The sequence below is a fragment of the Bos indicus x Bos taurus genome, chromosome 23, assembly GCF_003369695.1.
Source record: "Bos indicus x Bos taurus breed Angus x Brahman F1 hybrid chromosome 23, Bos_hybrid_MaternalHap_v2.0, whole genome shotgun sequence".
NCBI lineage: Eukaryota > Metazoa > Chordata > Mammalia > Artiodactyla > Bovidae > Bos > Bos indicus x Bos taurus.
This window is the reverse complement of record NC_040098.1, coordinates 12,311,357-12,332,329: the sequence shown is the minus strand read 5'-3', so window position 1 is coordinate 12,332,329 and position 20,973 is coordinate 12,311,357. Positions and strand designations below refer to the sequence as shown.

The following is a 20,973-nucleotide window of genomic DNA, read 5'->3' as shown; positions in this document are numbered from 1 at the left end:
TTTCTCCAGAGTTTTTTGATTTGGTTATAATGGCTATTTTTTTTTAAGGTTTTAAAAAAATTTTATTTTTTATTTATTGGGAGGATAACTGCTTTACAATATGGTGTTGGTTTATAATGGCTATTTTTAAAGTATTATTTTCTATGTTTAACTTATTCTTCCTTGACAGCACCAGTATTTCAATCAGTAATCCTGTTGAGAAAGATGGACGTGAAGACTAGGGACACTAGAATCCCAATATACAGAAGATTCAATAATGGAAAAACCTACCATCGCTATGAAATACCTGTAATATAAATAAAGAACTACAAAGAAAGGTTCCATAGGCAGGCAGTAAAAATGGAGAGGAAAATACTTTTCCATCTGGAAACAAATCACTGAATGACATAATGCACAACCAGTTTCCTACTGGAGCTCCTTGTTTTAAATAACTACTCTGCAGCTTCCTGTGTTTTCCTTCCTTCTCATCACTGGTAACCAAGGATACCACAGGTTTTCCTACGCTTCTGTTTCCCAAACATCAAACTAGTTTTGTTTAAAACAGGAAAGCAGCAAAAGAGAAATGGCTTTTAATTTTTTTTAAAGCATATCAGATTCTCAATCATGCCTGACATTAGGTAAAACAGATACTTTAGGTAAAACAGATACTTTGGAACTCCAGCTGAAAGAAGGGAATTCACTCCATCCTAAAACCAGGAAGTGGTGACTCATCTCTGAAATGAAAAGGAGACACGCCAGTCAGGGGCTTAACAGAGCCATCTGCTGCGGTCACAATCTTGGGCTTGGCTTCTGAGGCAGACATTCACTTGAGTATATCATCTGATACAGTGACTTTCTTGGTTGCGATTTATGAGCTGCCAGTGTTTACTTGTGAGACTGTCTGGAGCTGGAAGGAAAGGAAGATAAATATACCAAAGCCCAGCTGAGCAACTGATCGGTTTTACATTTTATTTTCAGGAAATGACATCTTGTTTTCACAAAGAAGAGGTATGCCATCCTCTCAAATAGAGGCTGCCTTTGCCTTCGGGGGCAGCAATAGGGGTAATACCCAATTTGTCCCAAACAAATGTCAACAGAGGTGCTTCTGAGGTACCCAAACAATAACAACAAGTTTAAAAAGTACAACAGATATATATAACCCATACAACATGTAGTGAACAGAGTCTCTCAAGGACCCTGAAGCAGTCGGGGCTTCAGACAATGGTGGCAGCAGGGACGGCCCAGGCGGAGGCTCGTGATGGAGGGTTTCCTAACTCATTCTGTCCCAGTGGGTCCATCCCATGCTCTCAGAGATGCCCAAGACCGTCCAAGAGAATCTTCCAGACCATCTGAAGTTCCCAGTGCCTTGCAGTCTGTCCACGCCCCTGGAGCACTGTCTTCAGAACAATCTCTTTCCTTTGGAGACAAGAGAGAGAGAGAGAAATAGAGGAGGAGCCTGCATTTCCTTCCTTGGCCTCCCTGCTGCCCTCCTCAGGCCTTTCCCCACACAGCAGCCACGGTGAATCAAGACACAGATGTGAGGTCACATCACTCTGCTTACAGCCCACCCTTCTCTTCTTCCAGAGTAAAAGTTGAAGTCCTTCCAAAGGCCTATAAATCTCTACTCAGCCTGCCCTCTGCCCAACCTTCTGACCTCACTTCCTCTTCTCCTCCCCATCGCTCATTCCACTCCCGCTATGTCGCCTCCATGCTGTTCCTCCAAAACCCTTTCCCTAGACAGCAGCATGGGCACCGCCTTTAGAACTTCCCCCAACACCACCTTCTCCTTAGTGACTACCCTGACTACTCTATCAAGGACTGCCAACACTCTTTCCATCACTCCTGGCCCCTTTCTTGCTTTATTAGCGAGAAAGCACAAATCACATCTAACTAATTAGATTTTCACTTCTTCTATTCCTCATACCTAGAAGAGTGCCAGGCACAAAGCTGGTTCAGTTAGTACCTTTTGGAGGAAGGAAGGAAATACATATACAGCAACAAGCAGGGAAGAGATGCACCTTCAAAGTCTGTCCAGAGAGGGAGGGGGTGGGAGGGGCTATTCACTGGCCTCTAGTGTTTTCCATTAGCTTCTGCTTCCTTGATCCCAGAGAAGCAGGGAATCTTGCTTACACCAAAGGCAATCTCAAGACTTTCTTTGAGATTAAGGTGTGGAATGCTTTGGAAGGCAGATTGAAAGGGTTATTACATTTATATATAAGGGGATAATAAGGGTTATGGAGGAGACATCCATCAAGGGACAAGGCAAGGAATGACAATAAGTGACAAAAGAGAAGGGAAGGAAAAAGGGAGGGGCAAAAATGAGAGGGTGGTGATGGAGAATTTTTTTTTTTTTTAAGCTTCTATTAACAAATCTGATAATTTTTGATCCCATGATAATTTTGCAAAGGATAAATTTTTAAGAGTCCAGCATTATAAACTGTGAGTGCATGTATGTGGACACCTGCCCCCACCCCATGCCAGTCTTGCTGAGAGCCACTTTATCTTAGACAAACACTGTCCTTATACCAGGTGGGCATGCTGACTTCATGCACGTGACCTTCTAGGTTCTTGGTGCAGGACTGGGTACTTGCTGGGAATCCCCTAGTAGTCCAGTGGTTAGGACTCTGAAATTCCACTGCCGCAGGCACTGGGTTCAATCCCTAGTCAGGGAAATAAGATCTCATCTGCAATCCACACGGTAGAGTCAAAAAAACATAAAACATCTTGGTAACAAGTATTCTCTCTGGATGAGGTCAACTTGGCAGACACTGTTACTGCTGCCATTCCCTACATAGTCCTTTATGAGGCTCTGTCTTTCAACAGGTGATGATGGGTAATAACCAGGGAAAGCCTGCCAGGTGCTCTCTTCAGAGACAGAGTTTCTCCTGTCCTGTGTCTGGATCACACTCCTCCTAGCCTATAGGAAGCCGGCAAGAGCCACAGGCTATGTGATCTCACCTGGGCCAATCTTCCCAGAGACCACCAATCTCTCACAGATTCGGGAAAGCTGTGGTCCATAAACCTTTCTCCCCACCTCAACACCCCCGAAAGGCCATGGACAACTCCCACTAGCAGCCTCACTTTCATATTACAGTACCAAGGGAGCTGGGAGCTGCAATCTGAAAAAGTCTCTGGACTGAAAATCCCTGTTCTAAAGGACTGGCAAGATTTTATTCTAGATACTTTGCTTTTTTCTTTTTTGAGCACAACCCAAAGAAACTCCGAGGGAAAGCTTAAAGTGAGAATGTTAACACTCATGTGAACCGACCAACACTTAATGAGAATAGAACAAACGGGGAAGGTGGGGGGCAACTGACAGAAGACTCAGCTCCAGCACCTCCCCAGCTCATGTCACAAAACATCTTTCCTTCAGAAAAACCTCATGTCAATATCCCAGAAGGCTGCAATTACTCACGCGACACGTGCTTAACATTCATTATCTGCCCCAGCTCCAGGGCACCCTTTCTCCAACACAGGATCTGGCACCCTAAACTCTCCTCCTCCTCCCCTCTTCTGGATAATCTGGCCCCACAGACTTTACTGAGGATCTATGGCTAATCAATCATAAGGCATTACTCTCCCATGGGGATATGGGCCTTGAAGACACCAACCAGCCAGGCAGGCCTGGAGTAGCACTGCTCTTGGTGAAATCAGACAGGCAGACCCTCCTCTCCAAACCTGTGATAAGCGCTCCCCTACCCAGGAGGAAAAGGGCCCTGCCAGTGTCAGAACAGTGACAATTACAGGCCTGCCAATTCTACTTTCCAGATCCTACATTTGGTCCTTTAAAAATTCCCATGCACTGGGGATTAAACCGGCTTTCAATTGGCAAAGAAGGGTGGTATCTGAACTGAGAATTTCCTCTAAACTCCACACTGCAGCCCACTGAAGCTGCTGATGGCTCTGGCACCTGTTTCCCTAAATCAGGCCTCAGCACCTCCGTCTGTCTCTGGAGAAAACCTCAAAGCTGCACTTGCTGCGATAACTGCAGAAACCGAGACTGCTGCCAGAGCTGCTCTCAGCCAGTGCGTGCATCAGGCAGGCCGATCCGGTTTACTTTGTCGGCTCCCAGTGTCACCAAAAAGGTACCTGCTTTAGCCTTCGGAGAGAGAAGAGGGGTCTGATATTATCCACCTTGCAGTATTAACTCTGCGTGAGAGGAGTCACAGATGAATTTAGGACACAGGGTCCTTCTTTCTCTTTCCAATGGCTGCATGCATCTACCATGCTTGGACTTTTGAGAAGAAACCTAGTCAGCGGGCTGGGTGAAGAAAGTCTATATGGGTGTGTGGAGAGAAAGGAACCCTCCTCCACTGTTGGTAGGAATGTAAACTGGTACAACCACTATGGAGAACAATACTGAGGTTCCTCAGAAAATTAAAAAAAGAGCTACCATAAAACCCAACAATTCCACTTCTAGGTATTTATCCAAAGAAAATGAAAACATTAACTCAGAAAGACATATGCACCCCCAGTGTTCACTGCAGCATTAGTGACAACAGCTACGATACAGAAAGAACTTAGGTGCCCATCAACACATGAATAAAGAAAATACACATACATAAATACATACACACACACACAAGGGGCTACTACTCAGCCACAAAAAAGAATGAGATCTTCCCATTTGCAACAACATGGATGAACCTAGAAGGTACTCTGTTAAGTGAAATAAATCAGAGAGAAAGGCAAATTCCATACGATTTTACTTAAATCTGGAATCTAAAAAACAAATGAACAAACATAACAAAACAGAAACAGACTTATAAATACAATCTACAAAGAACAATCTGGGGGTTTGTGATAGCGGGAATGTGGAAAGTGATAGCAGAATGGGTGAAACAGGGGAAGGGAATTAACTTCCACTTACAAAATAAATTAAGTCACAGGGATGTAATGTACAGCACAGGGAATATAATCAGTAATACTGTAATCACTTTGTATAGTGACAGATGGTAACTAGACTTATTATGGTGATAATTCTGTAACGTATAAAAATATCAAGTCACTAGGTACATCAATTTTACTTCAAAGAAAAAAATAAAAATCATAACATCCAAAAACCAAAAAGCAAAAAAAGAAAGTACTTGGGTATCCCCACCCACACACAGACGCAGCAAACTTAAGCTCACAGGCTTGGTCAAATCTGGGTTCCCAGGTCAGCATTCCTCTCAGAAAGGGGAGAAGAAAACAGAAGGCATTCACAACACCTCAGCAGACACCTCCTAAGCCTCGGCTGTCCTCATGCTCCTCTGGCACCATACAGACCTTGTGTCCTGTTTGGGCCACTAAGCAGGGCCCTGAGAGGAACAAACAGCTCACTGCTTCTCACACCTCTGTGCTTGTGCTGATTCCTCTGCTTGGAAAGCATCATCCCCAGAGCCGTTGGAACTCAGTTCAAATGTCACTTCTTCTGTGAAGCTTGTTCCCATACCTCCAACCTGTCCAGGTCAAATTGAATGTCCTCTCCTCTGCAGTTTTTTCAGCACCCTATTATGGAACTTGCACGCAACCTACTTGCTTTTCTGTCTCCTCCACAGATTGTGAGAGCTGAGATAATACCTTATCTCTTTATTCCAGTGCCTAGTGTAATGTTTCTATAAATGGTTAAGGACTGATGAGAGGTGGAGAGAAACAGCAACGGATTCTGCCAGAATCAAGTGGCTCCTAGGAGGATTAAAACACACACACACACACACACACACACACACACCTATAGGGACTCAAAACTGGGCACAAAGTCCAATAGCACATAATTGTCAAAAAAGCAGAAAATACTTTGACTTCAAAGAGCCACCTGAGAGTTGCCCTACCCTCCCAAAGGTCAGAATGTCTTCCTTGGGCAAAACAGGCTCAACACCTACCCTGTGACTGGTCTGCTGCCCCTGCAATGGCTCACCAACCAAGGGCCAATTCCACACTACAGCTGCTTACAAGTCAGCATCAGATTTCTGGCCTGATTCAAAGAGGCTGATATTTGCTGAAGGGCTAGGAGAAAGAAAGCAATAGACAGAAGATCCTGTTCTTAGCACTGTGGCATTTAAGCCTTTGGCTTCTCTTAACTCAGAAAAGGGTACATCCAAATACATACATGAACATGGCTTCCCGATGGCCAGGTGGTGGGAAGCACCTGGAAGGGCAGTGAGCTTTTGATTCTTCTTCTCTGACTGGCCCTTTATGTGCAACCAATTGACCTCTCAGTACTCTGAGCTTTCCCAGAGGGTAGAGCTGTATAGGATTTCTAAAGGGACTGAACATGATAATCAGATCTACCCTCCTCCTCTGAACTCTCATCCCTGCCTAATAACCAATTCTTCTGATCCACTAGTTTCCTTGTGCTTTGCCCCAGGATACATTCTTTTGCCACAAGGACATTTAAGTCTCAAGCAGAGTGGCTCTGCAATCCTCAACAGAGCAGGCCCCAAGTGTGATGAGATCACTTGTGTTAGAGGAGCAGATACTCTCTATGGGAGTATGGTTCCTTGAGGAAACTCACCCACCCCCACTTCCCTAATCTCTTTATTCAAAGTCTCTCCGGGAAACTTTTTTATTAGGACGCACAAAGTTAACATGCTTCCCTGGTGGCTCAGAGGTTAAAGCATCTGCCCACAATGCGGGAGACCCGGGTTCGATCCCTAGGTGGGGAAGATCCCCTGGAGAAGGAAATGGCAACCCACTCCAGTATTCTTGCCTGGAGAATCCCATGGAGGGAGGAGCCTGGTGGGCTACAGTCCAGGGGGTCGCAAAGAGTTGGACACGACTGAGTCATACTAGTACTAGTAAAGTTAACATAGTAGGATTAAATTAATCTCTTTTTGGCTTAACGTTATGCCCGATTTGTGTAGTTAAGCTGTGACTCTTACAGATAGAACCTATACATCTTTTCTTCATATTTTTTGGCATTTTCCAAGTTCTGAATCTTTGACTTGTACAAATCCTATTTATAATTTATTGTGTACCCAACCTAAGGTTTCTGCAACCTACCGACAGCAATAGACAGCAACTAAACTGTCTTGAACGACAGCCCCATCTAGTGACTAACACTGTAAGTTGTCCACCCGTGTGTTTTTCTATTCCCGTAACTAAGACACAAACACCTAAGCCTCCCCATTCCCCGCTGCCCACATATTCCATCTGCCTCAACTGTTTCTTACATGGTTATTACCTTTAGCTTCCTTTACTTTCCCCCATTTCTTCCACCTCCTTCTTAAGCTCAAGAATCATTTATCTGACTCTTCTGGATCCAAAAAACTCTTTAACTCTGTTGAGGGGACTCACCTCTTTTCATACTCACTCACCTTTTCGTTCCCTGATGAGGACAATTCGTCGTTCTTTCACTTCTGAGTTCAGATTGTCTACCATCTTACTAATGCAATTGTCCAGAACCAGGGAGCGGGTTTTGGACTTGATGTCCTTCCGACAAATGGGGCATTCTACTTTCCGCTTCATCCACTCATTGATACAGTAGGAGCAGAAACTATGGGCACAGTTCAAGGTGACAGCCTAAAATGGAAACGTGAACACACACATGAGAACTGTGACCCTTACTCCCCCAGGGCCGTTGTGATCTCAGAGTTACGAAAGGAGTTAGTTCTCAAGACGAAATGGAAATTTAACCATAACTTCATCTAGAGGGCTTACAAAGGGTATCAGAATCATTCCTAGGAACTGTAAATTTTAAGCTTCATGTTAGATTATTTGTTTTCTCTCTCAAAGTTAAGCTCATAAACTCGGGCTCCAGGTAGGCTGATTTGTCTTATTTTGTTCCACCAACTCAGTTCACACTGCCAACGTGGCTTAGCTGTCCTGCAAATACAAGTCACTGGACTTAAGTAGGACTAGAAAACGTGCATGTCTGATACAAATACATCACTAGTTCTCTCATAAAAAACAAATTTATGTCCTAATGGTGAATTAGAACCTCAATTTTAATTCACACAGTGAATACTCAGTATACAGAATGGTAGGAGAGCCTTATCTCTACTCAAAAGAAGCTTTAAAAAGTATACGTAAAAGAACTTAGGCTAGGGAAAAAGAATCTAAAAACAAAATAGGAAAAAAGGTAATGGGTTCAACTGACAGTGCCTTAAGTAATATCAATAAGCCTATGAGAAGAGAGAAAGCAGAAAAAGGCCCGTATCTGAGGCGCTCCTGCGCAACCCCAATGATCAGCTTTCTGCCAAGGTCCTTATTACTTTTCAAAACAAAAACCATACTCTTCGTTACCCTTGTTTTTGTACCTCTCCTAAGATACAACTTTTTCTGGAACTAAAAAGTTTTCTTTCTTGCTTTTGGGAATGCAGGGGGAAATAACACAAACTTTGCATTATTTTCCAAATTCCAAGTGGAGGCCAGAAGGCCAACTAGGAAACATTCTCAGTAAAGAATGAGACATACAAAAAAAAGAAAAAAAGTAGAAATAAAGAATGAGACAAAATTCTCATAAACAGGACTAAAAACCTGCTTGACTAAAATGAAATCTCTTCCCCAACACTGATTTTAAGAGAGGACCAGCAGGAAAGGTCAGCACATGCTCTAAACCAAACAAAGATCAAGTTATTTGTCTCTTACATGTCGTGCAGACACTCCAGGTTGGCTAACTCATGACCTATTCCAACCCCTTTCCTTGTAGTCTTCTATTACGGTGCATAAGTCATGTCGAAACAGTACTAACTGAGTTTCTCCAAAGTAGGGAATCAAATGACTACAAACTATGGGGAAATTATGATCTGAAGTCAAAGTAGATCCAAAGCAAAAGAAACAGGTCTATCCAGGACAGATTTTTCAGGAGGCTAATAGACCCAAGCTCCCTAAAGGCCACCAGAAAAAAAGGAAGCTGTGTGTGTATGCGTTTTCTTTTTAATGAGTCTGAAAAGCACTATCATTTAACAACTTTAGTTTAACACTTGTTGTGTAAGATGAACTGGACAAAATGGTATAATTTGTGAAAATAAGAGAGTCTATGCAAAAAGAAGACAGGATAACAAATGAAATCCTAGGCGTGATGTTTCATTAAGGAGCCTCAGAGTCCCTGAAAAATGTTCCATTTGGCCACTGAATCCCGTGATCATACCTCAATGACATTTACCCCCTTGTTCAAAGGCTGCACTGCACGCCCACTCTCAGCACTGTTTCCATTCAGAGCAAAGAAAGACTAGCTTTATTGAGTAGCTTTATTCTGATACTTCAAATTTCTAATGCCATCTAATTCTGGATTCTGCCAGAATCAAATGTCTCCCAGGAGGTTAAAAAAAAAAACAAAAAAAACCTGCAGGAGCTCAACACTAGGCAAAAAAAAACAAAAAACCCCACAAAATCCAACAGCACATAGTTGCTGGAATGTAGGAAACATATGACATTCTGACCTGTGGGAGGGTGGGGCAGCCCCTAGATGGTTCTTCAAAACCGAAGTGTTTTCCCTCAACAACAAAAAGATAAAGGCTTTATTATAGCCCCAAACACTGATTCTGCCAAAAAAAGAACTCAAGAACAAATGAAGTATGAAAAAAGCCAGTGGAGGTAAAGAAGACCACAAAGACAAGTGAGAAGTGGCCACCCCCAGCAGCCACTTTGAAGTCAAATAGCTACCGTAAGTTCCTGCAGGAAAAATCTCTTCAGAAAATCTCTTCAGAATGTTACCCTAGAGCAGAAGCAGTCTGTGCAGCGGAGGCTCCATTCAGGGGTGGGAGAGTGAGAAGGCATGAGCCACTGCTCATCATTACCTCAACGAAGTATTCTGAGCAAATAATGCACTGGAGCTCATTCTCTAGCACGTCATTCATGTGGCTAAGAACTTCCTCCTTCTGTGCTTGCACCTTCTCCTTCTCTTCCTGCAAAGACATACAACCCCACCTGTCATTCGGGAGAACTAACAAGAATGCAAAACAGGACAGAGCAGGATTAACAGTCTGCAGTAGGATTCAGAAAGAATCTAAATTAAAAATTCACCCTGGCGTAGTAACACAAGAATAAAATTCTTGCCCCAAGGACTACCGCTTCTCAGAACTGCTTTCTAATATAGGGTGCTGTCATCCTTTTTTTCCTTTCTCGACTTCATGAGTATGTATTGGTATTGCAGTTTTGGTCTCCTTCCCAAAAATAACCAAATGAGAAAAACTGAAGTCAGCATACCAACCCCACCAACCATCCGAGGCCAGAACGAGACATTAGGTATTCTATAGCACACTGCAGTTCAGAGGGGATACAAAACCATCCTAAGCAGCCAAGAGCTCACTGGATAAGAAAAGAAACGAGGAACAGTCCATAAAGGCAGGAAGCCTGAATTAGTGTATAAGGTCCTCTGTGTTCTCTGCAGATGTCTCTCCTACAAAATAAGGATAATACCCAAGGTGCCTGGAGGCAGGAGGCTGGAGAGATGGCCTGTTGAAGTATCTTCAGGCCTCATGCTCTGTGATGCTTGTTACTTCCCACTCCTGCCATGCAATTTCCCTGTGCTTTCCCCAAGAGACAGACTGCTGATGGACACTCTTTTCAAGGAGGATCTAGATGTGCTCTCTTGAAGTCAACATTTATTAAGTGCCCCTAGCGCGGAGAGGAAAAGCCAAAAGAGGGTGTATTTGAGAGGTTATTTTTCATGTTTTATTTTCTCTTATCAAAGCAAAGATTGTGAGACTAATCAGGACAGTGAAGAGGGAATGGACCCATTTATAACTAGAGTCAAGTTCCTTGAAAACTTTTGAATTGCTGGATTTAAAAAGATGTGGTGGCGTCTTAGAGGCTGGGGAATAAAGTACTACATGATTTAAATAGAGGATAAGGATAGCAAATCAAGTGGAAAAAGAGTCCTCGCCTTTCTGTAATCTGCTCCAGATGTGTACTTGAGGAAGGGTGGGCTGAGAGATGTAGTCAGACTCAGGCATTAATTTCCCATCAGAGGATGCAAACTGGTGGCCTGTGGACTACATCCAGCCTATAGACTTATTTATTTAGTTTGGCATTCATGGTATCAAAAAACTGAACCTGTTGCTACTACTTGAAAATTGTGATACTTCACATAAACATCTGGATTTCCATTTTCTGTGGAAAACTCCGATCTGACAACACTGGACCTGCACTTCTGGTTGGCAACTGGCTGCTGGAGAGAAGAGCTGCCTCTTGGGGTATGGGTGAGGGTGGAATTCCGCCTCACAGCTCCCCACTGTGTTCTTACACCCAGGCCACTTCATTCACTTCTTTTATCAGTCTGACTCCAGGGGGCATTTGAGTCTACAACCCCTAATTTAAGAGTGTCATTGATTTGATGTGAGAAATAATTACACAAATGCATCAAGATGAACTACTTTTTATTTTGACTACACCACCCCTTAGCCTATGTGAGTGAGACACTCTGAAGGAGCATCTACCACAGACAATGGACTAGACTGCAGGATGTATCATTTCCAGCATTTCGCTTCTGAGTGAGGGAAGGAAACAGGTGTTGTCTTACAGGCAGAACCTTCTATAGGCCTAAACAATTTTAAAGATTATTTCCCTTGAGGCAGGGAATAGCCATACCTCTCCCTTCATTCACCAAAGCAATCCTTGCACTGTTGAGAATGCTGAGTTGCATGTACTAACCAAATTATTCTAAACCTTCTTCTTTCCAGTACCTTGGTCTGCTCCAATTCTTTGTCCTTGGCTTGAATGATCGCTTCAAAGTTCTTCTTGCTGCGATTTAGCTCTTCCACCAGAGACCGATACTGCAGAAACACAGCAGATACACACTCAAGATGCATGGCACTATATTGTTCCTGTTAGCCACCATGCCTGTCCCTCCCTCTGTCAGCAGCTTTGGTTCAAGAGATTAATGGATTGGGCAATTTCAAAATAATGTTTTTGTTTCTTCAAGACATCCCAGTTAAATGCTGCTTTTTTTTTTTTTTCCAGGGAAAGGAGCAGATAGGGAGGGAAGCCATCAAATCTATTAATCCCTCTGGAAATAACCCAACCTTCATGGTCATCCAAAGTAACTGAAGAACTTCCAGAGTGTCTGACTTTGTGGGTTTGGCTTGGGGCCCAGGGACTTCATTTAAAAAAAAAATCTATTGGAGTATAGTTGATTTACAATGTTGTGTTACCTTCTGCTACACAGCAAAGTGAATCAGTTATACACATATATGGGATGTGCATTTTTCAAAAAGCCACCCAAGTGACTCTGGGAACCAATGCTGAAGAACTAGTAACTAACTCTAAGGCTACCCAGAACTAGGAGCAGCTTTTAAGAAATAATCAGGGATATACAGGATTCTGGAAAAGGCGATGGCACCCCACTCCAGTACTCTTGCATGGAGAATCCCATGGATGGAGGAGCCTGGTGGGCTGCAGTCCATGGGGTTGCTAAGAGTCGGACATGCCTGGGCGACTTCACTTTCACTTTTCACTTTCATGCACTGGAGAAGGACATGGCAACCCACTCCACTGTTCTTGCCTGGAGAATCCCAGGGACAGGAGAGCCTGTTGGGCTGTGCTGTCTATGGGGTCGCACCGAGTTGGACACAACTGAAGCGACTTAGCAGCAGCAGCATACAGGATTCAGGAAAACTAGATAACTGTTTTCATTGAAAAAAAAAAAAAAAAAAGACCTTTAACCTAATATTTACTCTATAAATCACATACTATGTGCTGATAAGGCAACATTGCCTGAACTCTGCCTTGGTATTCTAGAAACTGGCATGCCCAAGAGCTAATGGCTTATTTACCATGACTCATTGCCTACATCAAATGTCAAGAAGTTCCATTTCTATGAAACATAATTTCTGAGTTCCCTAATGCTTAAGTATAGATTATATTTTAAATTTCATTTCAGATCGTTTTTTAAAGAAGGTGGTTAAGTATTCTGAAAAGGTATCACTCAAAGAAATACATTTTAAAATGCGTGGGCTCAAAAAAAAAACAGTCAGTTATATCAGAAGTCCTTAGTATTCACCTTGACTACTAATTAGGTGCCTGTGCCTTAACTTTCTATAAAATGGGAAAACAGGTGCCCCTCCTACATCAGGGTTGCTGCTGCTGCTGCGTCACTTCAGTCGTGTCCAACTCTGTGCAACCCCATAGACAGCAGCCAACCAGGCTTCCCGTCCCCGGGATTCTCCAGGCAAGAACACTGGAGTGGGTTGCCATTTCCTTCTCCAATGCATGAAAGTGAAAAGTGAAAGTGAAGTCGCTCAGTCGTGTCCGACTCTAGCAACCCCATGGACTGCAGCCCACCAGGCTCCTCCGTCCATGGGATCCTCCAGGCAAAAGTACTGGAATGGAGTGCCATTGCCTTCTCTGACATCAGGGTTAGTAAGAAAAAACAAAGACATACATGATAGCACTCAGGAAAGTTTTAAAATCTCTATGTAAAGGCAAGTTGTTATAATTATAGGTCTGGAAAATGAAAAAGAACAGCTTCAGAAGGACAATCAACTGGAACAAAAAACCACCGTGTTTCGTTTGAGGGTAGTAAGCCCCCAGGCATGTCGTCAGAGAGCCACGACCTGAAAGTATCCTGCGTCGGGTTAATGAAGGGGGGTGGCCAAGCGCCTTAGGTTAAACGACAGCGTTCTCTGGTCTGTCTCAGAAGAGTGTCAGGCATTGCGGGTGCAGGGTTCTTAATGATCCTTCAAGGATTTTCAAGAGCAGAACCTTCCTCTTTTCCAGTCAATTTCAAAATGATATCTGAATATTAATTTAATAATCCTCTAAATGGGAAACATGCCCACCCTCCCAACCTAGAAAATACACAAGCTTAGAAAATAAAATTCCAGAAAGATTGAATTTTTCACCTAATTCTTTCCAAGGCTGTTTGTGAACCCAAGGAAATCAAAGTGGGCAAACTCCCAAGCATGCAGGAATATGTGACTGTTAGCACTGTAAGAAGGTTGACAGATAGCTAAGCAATAAAAGAACTAAATTCGAAACAAATTCTAACCCGAAGGCTCATTTTTCTCAAGAAGATATGAACGCTAACCTCCTGACTTAAACTACTAATCATCACACATAACTGACAGAAGACAAAGCAGGTTTTTAAGATGCAAAAGAACTCATTAAAAGATAAACAGAGCGAGGTACTAAAGTTAAATTCAATAAGTAACAGACAATCTTTTAGGATAATTTTATTCCTGTGAGTCTTGCCCGTTTAGTAAATTGATATGTTTCAGTGGCTGGTAAACTGCAAATTCTCAACCTAAGCTAAGATGCGTAATTGGAACATTCTTGAATGGTTTCAGAATGGCTTCAACTCAGGAATAGTGAGGTAATAGGATGCGTTGCAGGCCCTGGTGGCCAAGTCACGGCTCGCAATTTCCCTCTGCTGTCCTCACCTTTCTGAATGTGCAGCCATTCTCCCAGAGAGCCTCCTAATTGCTACAGGCTCTGTTTCATCTTCACTAGAGCATCTCGTGCTCAGATGAAGACGTAAGCTTTCACACTGAGGTCTGGCATGTCTGTGAGGTTCCAAATCTCAGACCTGATCCTGTGAGCTGCTGCCACCTGCTCTGGCTACAGATTGGAGGTGCTGCAGAGGGGTGTGCTAAGTAGCAGAGGCAGCCAGTGGGCACATGAAGCCTGGCTGCCCCCACTCTCGCCCACTATAATCTCAGGACAACAGCAAGCATAAGTTACCTCCTGCAGAGCCTGGGCCAGCTGCTGCTTCAGGTCCTCTTCACCTTCCTCTTTCTCCAAACCCTAAAAAGCCAAAAACAAAATGGAAGGCTTCCCTGTAGAAAGGGGAGAAAGGGGCAAAATACAGAAACAAGCAGAGCTGCTAGCAGAGGCATCTGGAAACAACAGGGGGAAGGGAGGGAGTGGGAAATCTCCCGTTTTACTTTAAGCTGTTGGCTCAAACACTGCACATCTCACGGCTGCCACCTTCAAGTCACCACTCAGGGTGTTCTGGAGAAACTCTGGATTAATACTCCAAGTCCCCTTCACTGGCTAATGCTATGACTCTCAAAAGGATGGAAACTGAGAGTTTCTGCATCACCAAATATCTAAATTGAAATACAATCTCCTGGGCTGGCACTCACAGCTCCGCCATGTTTCTTTCCTCAGTTCTGGCCACTCTGTCTCTCACTCCGAGTCTTTCCCACCTCTGGCCCATAAGCTGTTCCTTCTCCGCCTGCCTGGGCTGCATTTCCTCCAAGGGCCCCCTCGGGTGTGGATGTCTTCCACACCATCACTCCCCTACATCCAGCACCCTCCACGAGAACCTCTGGGTCCTTCCCTCCTTAAGAATTACCTACCCGCTTAATACACCAACTGGAAATTGTTCTCTAATTTAAATCTACAGACTTTTGAAACTACTGTGATTATTTTGTGTATATCTTGTCTCAACAAGATCCATTCCTTTATGACAAAAACCATTTATTAAGCATCTTTATAACAACCCAGACCCAAGTATAGTGCCAGGCAACGTGGGTGCTCAAAAAAAATTCTGTGTGGGAATTCCCTGGCCGTCCAATTGTTAGGACTCTGCACTCTCACTGCTGAAGACCTGGGTTCAATCCCTGGTCAGGGAACTAAGATCCCACAAGCTGTGGAGTGCACCCACTCCACCCTGCCCCCCCCCAAAAATCTGTGTGAAATAACAAGGGTTTAATGAGCTTCTGAGCAAGCAGCAAGGGTAGGATAAATTCCTAGGGCTTGGTGACAGAGGAAAATGCAGCTAGTAATAAAGGACTAGATATACCTCACTATGAGCAATTTATATATGACCCTCTCATTCCTAGAGAAATTCCCTAAACGGGTCCTTTTTGCCTTTCTTTACCCTTTTAGTATGGAAAGATTTGACAGCTAGCTACATCTTGAAGCATGCCCAGAGCAGCCACAAATATTAATCAACAGTAACTCTTGTTATTGAACATATTAGCCTTTAAAGAGAGTTCTGCTCTGGTGAAGGTGTCATACACTAAATATGTAGAGATTAACCTCCCTCTATTAATTTCAAGAACCAGTCCAGGCTGGAAAAGGGCAACAAAAAGTACACATAAACAAGCAATGTATACCCTGAGAAAGACCTACTTAATCCATGGCCTTTGCTAAGACCATCAGTTCCAGGGGATAGCAGAGCTTAGATGAAATCTATAAATTGTTCAGAAATAAGCCAACACAAGTGGTTGTTTCTTACCCTGAGTAAAGTAAAGGAAAGATAAAAGCTTATTCACTTCAATCCTGATTGGCCCTTCTTAATTCTAAGTCAACAACGGGGAATTCTTGACATTCAGTCCTACCTGAGGAAGTGGGTGGGAGTAAATCACGTGGTTCTGGCCAGATGGGAACTGACATTTTGAGCAGAACCAGGATCAGCCCTAGCCAAGAAGCTCTGTGCAAGAGCTGATCAACTAAACAAATGACTCAGGGATGCAGACACATTTACTCTCACCTTGACACAGCTAAGACAGTCATTTTATCTACTGAAGAGGTAGACATCCTATGGAAGGTAGCCCTCAACCCAACAACTGAATGATGGTGTACCTGCCCCCTCCCATGCTGGCTACTCAGGACAGAAATAAACATTTTTCCCTTTCTAGCCTCCCACTTCCTAGGTTAGCTACAAGTAACAGGTAAATCAAGGGCAGAGTAACCAGCTGACCTCTATCTGCCTTGGGTACAGGAATTTGGCTTTGACCTCAGGGCAGAGGAAGATTACTCATGAAAACAACTAATACTTTAATTGGAGTGTACTGTAATTTGGCAGTATCTTGACCTTCATCCAGCCTCTCTCTAAATTCACCTCAGCTCTGAGATGCCTCAGCTTTTACAACCTCACGCATCTTGGCTGGTTCTGCCAGTCCACTTACCCCATGTTGGCAACCCAACTCTGGCTCCTGATCCGATCATCATGCAGACCTCAAAGTTTTCTGATCACATTACATCTCTTGTCCCTGGCACTAAACATATGGTCCCTGATCTAGAAACAGAGAGCTCTGGTCACAGGCTCACAAAGGGCCTGCCCATCACAAGGGGTATCTTGTCCTTCCCTCCTGTGTGGTACCTCGAGATGCTGCTGCTCTTCCTGGATAGTCTTCTCGAGCTGCTCCACTCTGGCCTGCTGTTGGGCCTGCTCTGCACACAGCTGGGACTGTAAATCCTGCAGTTCCTGCTCCATTTTCACAATCTTCTTTGAGCTCCCTTTTTTAGTCTGCTTTTTCACATTCAGAACAGCCACCTGTTTTTCCTGCATCTGTGTTTTCAGCATTAGGATCCTGGACATGGTTACCTTAAACAGCTCTAAGCTGCTCTGAGATGCTGAAGGATTTGAAGCTTTCTTCTTCTTACGAAGAAGCTCTATAACTTTTGCAGGGCCTGGGTTAACATGAGCCCCTGTGGTCTTCACACTTGGCTCAAAAGAAGTCAACTTAGGATCCAAATATTCAGAAGGTTGACTGGCCACTTTACCCTTCCCATGTGACTTCACTTGCTGACCAGGTTCACAAGACAATTTACTTATTTTGGATTTCAAATTTGAGGGGCCTTCAGCTCCAGAACCCTCTAATTCATCCAAACTAAATTTCCTTTTAGTTCTCAAGCCCTTATTTTTTTCCATCATCTGGTCACTTTTGGGGGAAAGACAAGGATAAATCCTCTCCCAATCTTCTTCAGTAACTTCATATTCATACTCTGCATTCTCCTTATTTTCCAGAGGTACCCCAAGCTGGATGTGATCTCCTTTATGGATAGAATAGACCTTTAAAGGTTCTAGACGTTCTCTGTTCAGCCAGACACCATTCAGACTCTGGGGAAAGGGAAAGAAAGACAAATTAAGCGTCATGATTTTCCTCCTCTTAATTTTTCTCCTGCTGCTGCAAAACCTTCTGTCTTTTTAGGAAGAAAACACTTGAGAACAAATAGAAAGAAAAGAAAGGCTCATAAACCACCATTCTTAGAAACAGAACTCTTCAAATAGTGCTTTGGCTTATTACCTATATGACGTTCATGTCTTCAGAGAACTGCCTGTAAAATAGGCAGGAATCACCTTATTACTGGAGGATGAATTTACTCAAATAAATGCAGTAGCATTAAAAACTGAAATCGAATAGCTCTACTGATATAAACTAGGGGCAAAGGGCCAAGACTAGAAAAACTGCTATTAGTAAAGGAAGTAGCATTCTAATGATGAGGTTCCAAGAAAGTCATGCAGGCACTATCTCTGCCTGTGTATGACCCCTGAGCACATTGGGGAATTGAAAAAAACACTCCCCAGAACTCATAAACCAAGAAAGAAAGTACCAACACCTAGCACTGTGGTCAAACTGAAGGTGGGATCTGACCCAGATAACAACCCCAGAAAGGAGACACAGGTTCAATCCCTGGGTCAGGAAGATCCCCTGGAGAAGGGAATGGTTATCTACTCCAGTATTCTTGCCTGGAGAATTCCATGGACAGAGGAGCATGGCAGGCTACAGTTCATGAGGTCGCAAAGAGTTGGACATGACTGAGCAACTAACACTTTCACTTTCAATGGGTAATAGAACAGAGAGGTTAAGAGCCAGAGCGCTGGATTTATACAAACTTAGGTTTATAGCTCAAATGAACCACCTTGGGCTTCTTAATTGCATGGCCTTCAGCAGTTTACTCTTTATGTATCAGTTTTGTCTGTAAAATAGTACAGTTCCCACCTCATGCTGCTCCTGTGAGGAATGACTGAGATGATTCATGCAAAACACTTAGCACAGTGACTCGCATATAACAAATGCTCAATATTTACTTTTGTGGTTTAAATCATAGTGTGGAGATTAAGAGCATGAACCCTGAAGTCAGCCTGCCTGGGTTTGTAATCTGGCTCCATTACTTAACAGTTGCATGATTCAGGCAAGTTTCTTAACTTCTCTAGGCCCCAGTTGCCACATCTATCAAGTGGAAGATAATAACAGTCTCCCTCATGGTATTTGTGTGGATTTAATGAGATAACATGTGTAATATACTTAGAAAAGTACCTGGCACATGGTAAGCATTATGTAAGGGTATATGCAAGTGCTCACTACTATTTTCTGGCTCAGCTGATTTATTAACAAGCACTTCAACCCTATGCTCAGCATCTTGCAAGGTAAACATACTGAGTGCAAAAGCAGAAGATATGAAAACAACTTTTAGCAGCTGACTCTAGAAAGAAAAACACAAGGGCATATTTAAGCAAATGTGGGATTACATAGAACAGCCTATAAATGCAAAGGAATATCCTGTAGAGCTGAGTTAGCTAAGAGATGCTAAGTGGGGATGAAAGGTCCTAAAATAGACTTGAAGCAAATGCAGGATTTAAAGTTTAAAGAGACAAGTGGGCATTTTAACCCATATCAAGGACTTAACTTTGGGGGACAGGCCAGAGACGAAATTCACATCTGAACTGGGACTAAAGGTTATGTTTATTAACAAAGGAGAGGAATGGAGACCAGAAGAAGAATCAATTTGAAATTATACCCAGGAAAACAGCCTCAGGGAAAGCAATATGACACAGGTGGCCACCTAATGCCAACATTTAAGAAAAACTCAAAGGCAAAGTCAAGGTTAATAAATAAAGAGGTTATAGGAGTAGCCTAAGATGAGAGAAAACAAGGATTCCCTAAAAAGCGGGGGCAAACTCTTTAAGACCTTTGGCAGCCCTCCACTAGATCCTCTGCATTAACCTGCCTCCTTCAAAGCCCTTTAGGTCTGAAAAATAAGCTTTCAAAATTTTCCGATCACATTTTATCCTTGGATCCCTCTGTTTACCCATTAATCACTCCTTGGTGACACCTAGTGGTATAATTTGGACCAAAGGCCCAAATTGGGTTCGTTCACAAAGCGACTATAGAAAAGATGAAAACACCACGGCTATATAGGAACAATCAAGTACTGCCCAGGATATGATCTCAAATACAATGGTTTAAATAAATCAAACTCCTGTCAACACTTTCTTGATGCTGGTTTTCATAATCACCAGTTTGAATAATGTCAGCAGCAGCAAAGTAATAACCAAAGAAAAGCCTGCCCAATATCTGAGTCATCAATGGAATAAGGGTGGAATAATCCTCAGCCCCTTAAATGCTAATTACTTCACTTGATGCTTAATCTCTGTCTAGAGTTTTAATCAGTTGTTGAGAACAGTGGAAATCCAAATCCAAAAGCCAATGTTTCTGTGCAGTTCCCTAGATGATTTATGTAGCTCATAAATGGTTCTCAGCCCTAACCCTATAGAGTGAAATCACCTGGAAATGTTTAGAACAAATAGCAGTGCCTGAGTCTTATCCTCAGACTGAATTAATTGGTCTGAGATGGGAACGAGGCAACAGGATTTTTAAAGCCAGGTTTAGACGCAAACACCTTGTACAATCATATCAAGACACAAGGCACCTTTGCAGTCAACCCTTCACCCATTCCCAGGCATCTATCTACTCATCTGGTCTCTACATAGGTCTGCCTTTTCCAAATGTTGTATAAATGGAATCATATACAGTATGTACCCTTTGGAGGCTGGCTTCTTTTGCTTAGCATGATGATTCTGAGATGTGTCCACTTGGTTGCATTACAGTAGTCTGGTATTTTTATTGCTGAGTAGTACACTCCAGAGTATGCGTGTACCAGCTTGTTTCTCCATTCCCTAGTTGTTTCCTCCAGTTTTTGGTGATTATGAATAAAGCCCCTAGAAACATTTAGGTACAAGTTTTATGAGAACATAAGTCCCTATTAATCTGGGGTAAATACCTAGAAATAGAATTACTGGTTAAGTGATTAACTGTTTAACTCAAAGAAACTGCCAAACTGTTTTTCAAAGTGGTGGTACTAGTTTGTTTCCTCACTTGCAGTGTTTAAGAGTTCCAGTTACTCGGCATGCTCATCAGCACTTGGTAATGTATTATTTTAGCATTTCTAATAGGTGTACCAGTCAATATTTTAAAAAATTCTTTACTAGAACATAGCTACAAACATTAAAGGGTATATAAATCATAAATGTACAACTATATGAATATCACAAAGTGAACATTTCAGTGTAACTACCACAAGGTTTAAAAAAAAAAATCCCACATTATCAGCACC

General features: G+C 42.9%; 1 protein-coding gene across 5 annotated transcripts in view; it reads right to left on the bottom strand.

Annotated features, from left to right (window-relative positions):
• Nucleotides 1-927: 927 nt before the first annotated feature.
• RNF8 (ring finger protein 8) overlaps nt 928-20,973 on the bottom strand; it is a 37,172-nt gene continuing 17,126 nt past the window's right edge. For 3 of the 5 annotated variants that reach the window (XR_003507994.1, XR_003507996.1, XR_003507997.1), the window contains 7 exons: nt 16,955-17,695; nt 14,584-14,646; nt 11,589-11,678; nt 9,702-9,809; nt 7,278-7,482; nt 5,844-5,967; nt 1,307-1,395 (listed from right to left, as the gene is read on the bottom strand). Coding sequence is in view for 1 of the 5 variants with exons in the window: in XM_027524259.1 (XP_027380060.1) it covers nt 1,379-1,395; nt 7,278-7,482; nt 9,702-9,809; nt 11,589-11,678; nt 14,584-14,646; nt 16,955-17,695 (1,224 nt within the window). In the remaining 4 variants the exon portion in view is untranslated. Of the gene's footprint in view, nt 1,396-5,843; nt 5,968-7,277; nt 7,483-9,701; nt 9,810-11,588; nt 11,679-14,583; nt 14,647-16,954; nt 17,696-20,973 lie in introns of all 5 variants that reach the window. The other 2 variants (XM_027524259.1, XR_003507995.1) reach the window with 2 other exon arrangements.